The sequence below is a fragment of the Gobio gobio genome (assembly GCF_949357685.1).
Source record: "Gobio gobio genome assembly, chromosome: 20".
NCBI classification, from domain to species: domain Eukaryota; kingdom Metazoa; phylum Chordata; class Actinopteri; order Cypriniformes; family Gobionidae; genus Gobio; species Gobio gobio.
Window position 1 is genome coordinate 2,511,954 of NC_137113.1, and position 10,000 is coordinate 2,521,953.

The 10,000-nt window shown below is 37.1% G+C and overlaps 1 protein-coding gene across 6 annotated transcripts in view; it reads left to right on the plus strand.

The window, feature by feature from the left end:
* The window catches only part of pald1a (phosphatase domain containing paladin 1a), a 114,757-nt gene that overhangs the window by 26,493 nt on the left and 78,264 nt on the right, over window positions 1-10,000 (plus strand). For all 6 annotated transcript variants that reach the window (XM_079801341.1, XM_079801338.1, XM_079801340.1 and 3 more), the window contains exons 2-4: window positions 2,703-2,888; window positions 2,990-3,095; window positions 6,516-6,695. In XM_079801341.1, coding sequence (XP_079657467.1) covers window positions 2,716-2,888; window positions 2,990-3,095; window positions 6,516-6,695 — 459 coding nt within the window. In that variant the 5' untranslated portion in view covers window positions 2,703-2,715. The remainder of the gene's footprint in view (window positions 1-2,702; window positions 2,889-2,989; window positions 3,096-6,515; window positions 6,696-10,000) is intronic.

Here is a 10,000-nt window from a genome sequence, read left to right on the forward strand (position 1 = left end):
GTGTGTGTGAGTGCCTGTGTGTGTGTGAGTGAGAGCATGTGCGCAAGCAAGTGTGTGTATGTGTGTGTGTGTGAGCGTGTGTGCGAGCTTGTGTGTGTGTGTGTGTGTGTGTGTGTGTGTGTGTGTGTGAGAGAGTGTGTGTGTGAGAGTGTGTGTGTGAGAGAGAGAGAGAGTGTGTGTGTGTGAGAGTGTGTGAGAGAGAGTGTGTGTGTGTGTGTGAGAGAGTGTGTGTGTGTGTGTGCGTGTGTGTGTGTGTGTGTGTGTGTGTGTGAGTAAGAGTATGTGTGTGAGTTAGTGAGTGTGCGAGCGTGCGTGTGTCTGTGTGTGTGTGTGAGAGAGAGAGAGTGTGTTTGTATGTGAGCGTGTGTGTGTGTGTGTGTAAGTGCCTGTGAGTGTGTGTGTGTGTGTGAGAGAGTGTGTGTGTGTGTGTGTGTGTGTGTGAGTAAGAGTATGTGTGTGAGTTAGTGAGTGTGCGAGCGTGCGTGTGTCTGTGTGTGTGTGTGAGAGAGAGAGAGTGTGTTTGTATGTGAGCGTGTGTGTGTGTGTGTGTGTAAGTGCCTGTGAGTGTGTGTGTGTGTGTGAGAGAGAGAGAGAGAGTGTGTGTGTGTGTATGTGAGTGTGCGTGTGTGTGTGAGTGCCTGTGAGTGTGTGTGTGTACGTGAGTGTGAGTAAGAGTGTATGTGTGTGAGCGTGTGCGAGCGTGTGTGTGTGTGAGCGAGCGAGCGTGTGTGTGTGTATATGTATATGTATATATATGTATGTATATGTGTGTGTGTGAGAGCGAGTGTGTGTGTGTCAGAGAGAGCGAGTGTGTGTATGTTTTCCCTTTATATGCTTCCTTTGGGATCTATTTTGAATAAGTATGGGCTCTCCTTTCATCTGTGCTGACGACACACACATGTAAATCCCCTGAAGCGTGATAATGAGCAGGCTTTAAAACCTCTATTAGACTGTTTAGACCAACTAAAACTTTGGCTTGCAAGTCATTTTTTGCGCCTCAATGAGAGTAAAACTGAATGCGTTTGATTTGGCTCAGATGAGCACTGTGGACACGAACAGAACTCCTCACTCCACACATGCAAGAGATGTGTGTGTGTTTGGGTGGATAGCAAACTTAAGTCTGATAAACAGATAAGTGCTGTCGTCAAGGCCTGTTTTTATCATCTTCTGACGAAAGTGAAGCCATTTTTGTCTCGAAAGAACCTGCTTTGTACAAATACATTTTAACTTCAGGTTTATACATCCAATATATATCCAGTTTAAGTTGGGAAACAATGTTGTATTTATAATGTCACACTTACTATTTGTCTAACAGTTTAAATGTTTTTTTGTACATTAAAATAGATGTATTTTAGGAAGGGGGTCCCTCATAAAGGTTCATCATATTTGGGGGTCCTTGGCATCATAAGGTTTGAAAAGCTCTGCTCTGGGCTGTGGCGATCCTGCTTTTTCTGTTATTGGCCCCAAGTTGTGGGGGCTGTGTGTGTGTGTGTGTGTGTGTGTGTGTGTGTGTGTGTGTGTGTGTGTGTGTCTGTGTGTGATGGGTAGGTTTAGGGGCAGGGGCAGTGTGTGTGTGTGTGATGGGTAGGTTTAGGGGTAGGGGCAGTGTGTGTGTGTGATGGGTAGGTTTAGGGGTAGGGGCAGTGTGTGTGTGTGTGTGTGTGTGTGTGTGTGATGGGTAGGTTTAGGGGTAGGGGCAGTGTGTGTGTGTGTGTGTGTGTGTGTCTGTTTGTGATGGGTAGGTTTAGGGGTAGGGGCAGTGTGTGTGTGTGTGTGTGTGTGTGTGTGTGTGTGTGTGTGTGTGTGTGTGATGGGTAGGTTTAGGGGTAGGGGCAGTGTGTGTGTGTGTGTGTGTGTGTGATGGGTAGGTTTAGGGGCAGGGGCAGTGTGTGTGTGTGTGTGTGATGGGTAGGTTTAGGGGCAGGGGCAGTGTGTGTGTGTGTGTGTGTGTGTGATGGGTAGGTTTAGGGGTAGGGGCAGTGTGTGTGTGTGTGTGTGTGTGTGTGTGTGTGTGTGTGTGTGATGGGTAGGTTTAGGGGTAGGGGCAGTGTGTGTGTGTGTGTGTGTGTGTGTGTGTGTGTGTGATGGGTAGGTTTAGGGGTAGGGGCAGTGTGTGTGTGTGTGTGTGTGTGTGTGTGTGTGTGTGTGTGTGTGTGTGTGTGTGATGGGTAGGTTTAGGGGTAGGGGCAGTGTGTGTGTGTGTGTGTGTGTGTGTGTGATGGGTAGGTTTAGGGGTAGGGGCAGTGTGTGTGTGTGTGTGTCTGTGTTTGTGTGTGTGTGTGTGATGGGTAGGTTTAGGGGTAGGGGCAGTGTGTGAGTGTGTGTGTGTGTGTGTGTGTGTGTGTGTGTGTGTGTGTGTGTGTGATGGGTAGGTTTAGGGGCAGTGTGTGTGTGTGTGTGTGTGTGTGTGTGTGTGTGTGTGATGGGTAGGTTTAGGGGCAGTGTAAGGGGATAGCAAATACGGTTTGTACGGTATAAAAACCATTACGCCTATGGAATGTCCTCACATTTCACAAAACCTCCCCTGAGTGTGTGTGTGTGTGTGTGTGTGTGTGTGTGAGAGTGAGTGTGTCCTCTCTGGATGACGCTCTCAGCTCCTGTGGTATTATATGGTTTACTATGGTACATGTTTTTACCACGCTATCCTGTCCAGCAGTGTTTGCTACTGATGTAACGTGTGTGTGTGTGTGTGTGATTGACAGCTGCCAGTGGAGTATGGGTACGACTGCCAGCGCTGCTCCCCAGCCCACACTGCATGAGAGTTTCCACGGCAACGGGATGACGGACAGCAGGCGGTCGACGAGCAGCGCCTCCTTCCAGACGCTCAGCATCCACAACAACAAGGCCAAATCCATCATCACTAATAAAGTGGCTCCAGTGGTCATCACGTACGTCCAGCCTCATCCTGAGCATCTTCCTGAGCTCCTGCAGAGCCTGTGCAGACCCTGATTCAGTGTGTGTGTGTGTGTGTGTGTGTGTGTGTTTACAGGTATAACTGCAGGCAGGAGTTTCAGATCCATGATGATCATGTTCTCCGTACAAACTATAAAGTCGGGAGGATCTCGGACAACATGCCTGAGCACCATCTGGTCCAGGTGAGCCGGACACTCAAACGGGTTACACTCCTCTCAAAATAAAACACACACACATTTTTAGACGTTCTTGTATTATAGTAGTTATTTGAGGATTATTTTTATGATGATTAACCACATTTCCCTTCACGTTCTCTTCACTGTAATCAGGTTTATTAACTTTAGACACTAAAACCTTGAATTGTTTTTTTACTTAAAATAAAATTAGTGCCGTCAAATCATTTAATCACATCTAACATAAGTAATATAGAAAATTATATAATACTCAAACTAATATTACTGACTGAAGCACATAAAATTACTTTTTTTAAATTAAAATGAAAATGGAAAATGCACAAATAAAAATTAATTCAAACTATTAATTATAAATTATGATAGTACATCATACTAAAATAACAAGACAGTTTTATTTAAATATTTATTTTTTTAAATTAATAAATTAAAAGCAGTGTAACAATGCTACCGCAAAATTAATTCATTTTAAATCTCGATAATCAGATAAAATAAAATAATTTCAATTTCAAATCAAATGAAAAATAATAAAAGCATATATTATATAAATTATTATGTATTATATTATAGTATAGTATAGTATAATATATATATTTAATTGATTATAATATAATTAATGTACTATAAAATAAAATAATATAATTAATAATTATATTATTTGATTATTATTATTATTATATTATATTGATTATATTATTAAGTATTATATTATATTATATTTTATTTATATATTGTAGCATAAATTATATTATATATTATATTGTATTGTATTGTATTAATTATATTATATTTATTATATTATATTAATTATATTATATTATATTATATTATATTATATTATATTAATTATATTATATTAATTATATTATATTAATTATATTATATTAATTATATTATATTAATTATATTATATTAATTATATTATATTATATATATTATATTATATTATATTATATTATATAATTAATAATATAATATAATTAATAATATAATATAATTAATATTATTAATTATATTATATATTATTTGATTATTATTATTATATTATATTGATTATATTATTAAGTATTATATTATATTATATTTTATTTATATATTGTAGCATAAATTATATTATATATTATATTGTATTGTATTGTATTAATTATTTTATATTTATTATATTATATTAATTATTAGATTATATTATATTAATTATACATTATATTATATTAAATTATATTATATTATATTATATTATATTAAATTAATTATATTATATTAATTATATTATAATATTATTATTAAATAGGAATATTTTGTGGAATATGATGATTAGAATCAGGTTGGAAAAGTTGCCTAATTGTCATTAATTGTAACTATTTTATCTGTGTTTTGAACATGTACCGTGATAGTACTGTGGTATTGTTTAAACTTTAAAGTACCACAGGAGATTTCCCACACACTGTCATATCTCACAAAACTCAATGAAATGATTTTAGTGTTGAGTTACTTGATAAAGTTTTTCCAGCTACTGCAGTGTGCAGGAGCTGATTAATATGATAATTATTCCTCTGAGATATTGATTCCCTTCCCCATGTGGTCACAGTCAGAGAGACCTCTGTCCAGCGCTAACATGTCCTGTGTGTGTGTGTGTGTGTGTGTGTGTGTGTGTGTGTGTGTGTGTGTGTGTGTGTGTGTGTGTGTGTGTGTGTGTGTGTGTGTGTGTGTGTGTGTGTGTGTGTGTGTGTGTGTGTGTGTGTGTGTGTGTGTGTGTGTGTGTGTGTGTGTGTGTGTGTGTGTGTGTGTGTGTGTGTGTGTGTGTGTGTGTGTGTGTGTGTGTGTGTGTGTGTGTGTGTGTGTGTGTGTGTGTGTGTGTGTGTGTGTGTGTGTGTGTGTGCTGAACTCTGCAGAGCTCGTTAGCGTCCCGCAGGCGTTTGCTCCTCTCGTTAGTCTCTGTTTGCTGACGAGCCTGTGATGAGTTTGACTGTAAATCCGCAGCAAACACTCGGCCTTTGTTCTGCTAACGTCCTCCAGTAACTCGACACATCTGTGCTCATGAAGCTCCTGACTCTTTATTCCCTCTTCTTTCAGTTCTGTTCGCTACTCTTTTTGTTTAGTTTTTTTAATATTTAAAATCAACCTTTATTTTAACATTTTTAGTTTTCATTAAGAACGTTTCTCAGTAATTTTAAGTGCTTTTTTTCATTTTTATTAGTGTTTTTTTAAGTTTTAGTGCTTGAACTAAAATGTATTTCTAGCGTTAATATTTGATTTTATTTCAGGTTTATTTTAGTTAAAAAATGTTTTTAATAGTTTTTAACTTATTTTAGTGCTTCAACTTTATTATTTCAGTTAGTTAAGATGAGTTAATGTTGGTGTTTATTATTTATTTATTTTATTGTATTTTATATTTCATTTTACTAAATTTTTTAGGTTTATTTTAATTAAGAAAATGTTTTTAATAGTTTTGTTTTTTAACTTATTTTAGTGCTTCAACTTCCTTTCAGTTTACTTTTTTACTATTTTTATTTTATTTATTTATTTAAATAAATGTTTGTATTTTTATTTTGTATTGTATTTTATTTTATTGTAGTTGTATTTAATTGTATTTATTTAATTTTATTTTTTAGGTTTATTTTAATTAAGAAAATGTTTTAATAGTTTTGTTTTTAACTTATTTTAGTGCTTCAACTTCATTTCAGTTTAAGTTTTTTATCTAATGTTTGCATTTAAATTAAATTTAATTAATTATTTAATTTAATTAATTAATTAATTTATTTAAATGTTTTATTTAATTTGTTATTTTATTGTAATTGTATTTAATTATATTTATTTATTAAAAAACATTTTTTAGGTTTATTTTAATTAAGAACATGTTTTTAATAGTTTTCGTTTTAACTTATTTTAGTGCGTCAACTTTATTATTTCAGTTAGTTTCCATGGCAACATGTTCATTAAAGTTATATATCTAATATTTGTAATTGATATTATTGAGCTGTATTTCGATAGAGATGTTTTAATAGTTTTAATATTAGTTAATGATAACTCTGTGTGTGTGTGTGTGTGTGTGTGTGTGTGTGTGTGTGTGTTATAAAGCTGTGTTAAAAAACTGTTTTTCAGTTTTATTTATTCTTATTTATTTTTTATTTGAATTTTATTTTTTTGTTTTAAATCTGTAGCACTTTGAGATTTAGTTTAATGTAAAGTGTGTTACAAATAAAATGTATTATTATTATTATAAAGCACCCAAACTCCGTTATTTTACGACATTTATTCACCATCAAATCTGCCCATTTTGTTGCAATGGAATGAATGTGTTCCGCCCCAGGACATGAAGCAGGATATAATGTTGTGATTAAGGGACGTGAACTGTCTGTCTGATTGGTGTGTGTGTGTGTGTGTGTGTAATCCTCCACTCGTGTCCCCCAGGGCTCCTTCTTCATGGTCCAGGATGTGTGCAGCAGAGCGGACGTCCTCAACACCAGCGGCTCGTTCGGAGCGCCCAACTTCCGGCAGAGCAGAGGCGGCTTCCCCCTGTACGGCATGGGCCAGCCCAGCCTGAGCGGCTTCACTCAGGTCCTGCAGAGACTGCAGGCGCAAGGCCATCAGGTGTGTGTGTGTGTGTGTGCCAGAGGTGGACAAAGTACACCACTCCATTACTCGAGTGAAAGTAAAAGTACTACTGGTCAAATATTACTCTGTTACAAGTGAAAGTTGTTCAAAACAATTTTTACTTAAAGGGTTAGTTCCCTCAAAAATGAAAATTCTGTCATTAATTCCTCACCCTCATGTGGTTGGACACCCGTCAGACCTCCGTTCATCTTCAGACACAAATGAAGATATTTTAGTGTAAATCTGATGCTCTGAAAGGCCTCCATTGGCTCAATGCACGGTTCACTCTCAAGACCCTTAAAAGACACTAAAGACGTCGTTACAAAGTCCATCTCACTACAGCGGTTCTACAATAACTTTATGAAGCGACGAGAATAGTTTTTGTGCGCAAAAAAAACCCTAAATAACGACTTATATAGTGATGACGATTTCAAAACACGGCCTCATGAAGCTTCGAAGCGTTATGAATCAGTGAGTCGATTCAGCAGTTTGAATCGCCAAATTTCAGCAGTTTGACAAGCGATCCGAATAATGATTCGACTCACTGATTCATAACGCTCTGAACTGCTGAATCGACTCACTGATCGTTATTTAGGGTTTTTTTGCGCACAAAAACTATTGTCGCCGATTCATAAAGTTATTGTAGAACCACTGTAGTGAGATGGACTTTGTATCGACGTCTTTAGTGTCTTTTATGGGTCTTGAGAGTGTAAAGTGCCATTGAGCCAATGGAGGCCTTTCAGAGCATCAGATTTACACTAAAAAATCTTCATTTCTGTTCTGAAGATGAACGGAGGTCTGACGGGTGTCCAACCACATGAGGATCAGTCATTAATGTCCGAATTTTCATTTTTGGGTGAACTAACCCTTTAAGTAAAAGTACATGCTTTTAAAAGTACTTAAGTATCAAAAGTAAATTTCCTTTTTTATGTCAATGCATTTTTATCATTGTTGTATAAATGCACGCTATGCCATGGTGGCTTAAGCCAGTCAGTGATGCTCCATACGACTACCTTGAACTAATTTAAATACTTAAAAGTTACAAAGCTTTTTACAAAGCTGCTGTCACTTTAAGGCAGAATGCACAAATCCTACACACTGATACACATCCGATATTTCCCCAACTGTTTACGTTCACTCAAGACATAATCAACTTTGTTTACGTGAATACTTTCCAAAATGAACATTGACATTTTGTGTGTATTGGTCTGTTTAAGTGCGAAAAAACACAAAAGAAAGCTCTATTCAGTACTCGTGCTCTGGCATCTCAGAGGCACAAAAACCAGACTGAACTGAGCTCGTTCATCAGTCTTTTTCAGATTCATCCATATGTCTATGCTTCTCTTTCTCCCAGACATTTACATTTTGCAACAAAAAAAAAACTTTTAAAGAAGAAAAAAATATCATCCACTGACTTGCAAAGCTGCTACAGAAACGACTTTTGACTTCGAGGACCTTGATAGAAATAGTAGTAAAAGTTTCCCTAAAAAATAATACTCCAGTAAAGTACAGATACACAAAAAGTGTACTTAAAGGGTTAGTTCACCCAAAAATGTAAATTCTGTCATTTATTACTTACCCTCATGACGTTGGACACCCGTCAGACCTCCGTTCATCTTCAGACACAAATGAAGATATTTTAGTGTAAATCTGATGCTCTGAAAGGCCTCCATTGGCTCAATGGCACGGTTCACTCTCAAGACCCTTAAAAGACACTAAAGACGTCGTTACAAAGTCCATCTCACTACAGCGGCTCTACAATAACTTTATGAAGCGGCGAGAATAGTTTTTGTGCGCAAAAAACCCTAAATAACGACTTCTATAGTGATGACGATTTCAAAACACGGCCTCATGAAGCTTCGAAGCGTTATGAATCAGTGAGTCGAATCATGATTCGGATCTCGTGTCAAACTGCTGAATCGACTCACTGATTCATAACGCTTCGAAGCTTCATGATGCCGTGTTTTGAAATCGTCATCACTATATAAGTCGTTATTTAGGGTTTTTTTGCGCACAAAAACTATTCTCGCCGATTCATAAAGTTATTGTAGAGCCGCTGTAGTGAGATGGACTTTGTAACGACGTCTTTAGTGTCTTTTAAGGGTCTTGAGAGTGAACCGTGTCATTGTGCCAATGGAGGCCTTTCAGAGCATCAGATTTACACTAAAATATCTTCATTTGTGTCTGAAGATGAACGGAGGTCTGACGGGTGTCCAACGTCATGAGGGTAAGTAATAAATGACAGAATTTTCATTTTTGGGTGAACTAACCCTTTAAGTAGAGTACTTAGTGCTGGGCGGTATGACCAAAAATGTATATCACGGTATTTTTCTAAATTATATCGGTTTCACGGTATATGACGGTATTTTTTCCCCTATGCCTGACAGGGTGTTAATCACATTTTCTACTGATTGAGAGAGGAAATACTGCAGGAGATTGACTAGAATGCCATATTTTACTGTCATGATGAGTGAATATTGTAGAAAAATTCCAGAGTCAATAGGTCTACAGGTTTACAAAATGATGCTGTGGAGAGACAACAACCAATAAAACACAGACATGCAACACGCTCAGAATCATACTTAAAGACACCTGAATATTAAAAGTTGAGTTGAGTGCACCTTAAGCATTTTAAAAATCTAATCCTATATAACAACAAACTGCCAAAACGAGGAGAAACGCGGATATTTGCAATACATTTAAGAGGACTCTCTGAACGAATGACACACATCAGTTTAACACAGAAAGAATAAAGCAGTTACTTTTTGGCCCATTCTTCTTTGAATTGTCATTGAATTTGAATTTATTAACTTACATTGTCGTTTGAGTAATCCATCGTGTCAGCGCGTTTGTGATCAGACATAGGTTATCAGTGTAATCAGTGCATACATTTCATTTTAATAAGACGTGATGAAATATGCGCGCATACACGCTTCTGGTTCATGTCTAGAGCACTAGAGTTTATGAAATATGTCCATAAAAAATTTAAACGCGCTCGCTCCGGTCTATATCAGTGCTATATGATACATGTGGTGAGCGTTGTTAAACTCATCGCAGCGCTCCGTGCAGAAACCGCTCTCTCTCGCGCGCCGCGTGTAGTTTGAATTCTCAACTATAATCAAGGGCTGAATCCGACATCGCTCCCATAACCTCAAATATAGCAATATTTGGAGGGGACAGCGCTTTGTAGTGGTGTCCGAGACCTTAGTGGACGTTATTGAGTGCACTCATTCTATCCCATTGCACCGCAATAACGAGTGTACAGCCGATGTACACACAACGGTTGTCCGACTTCACGCACG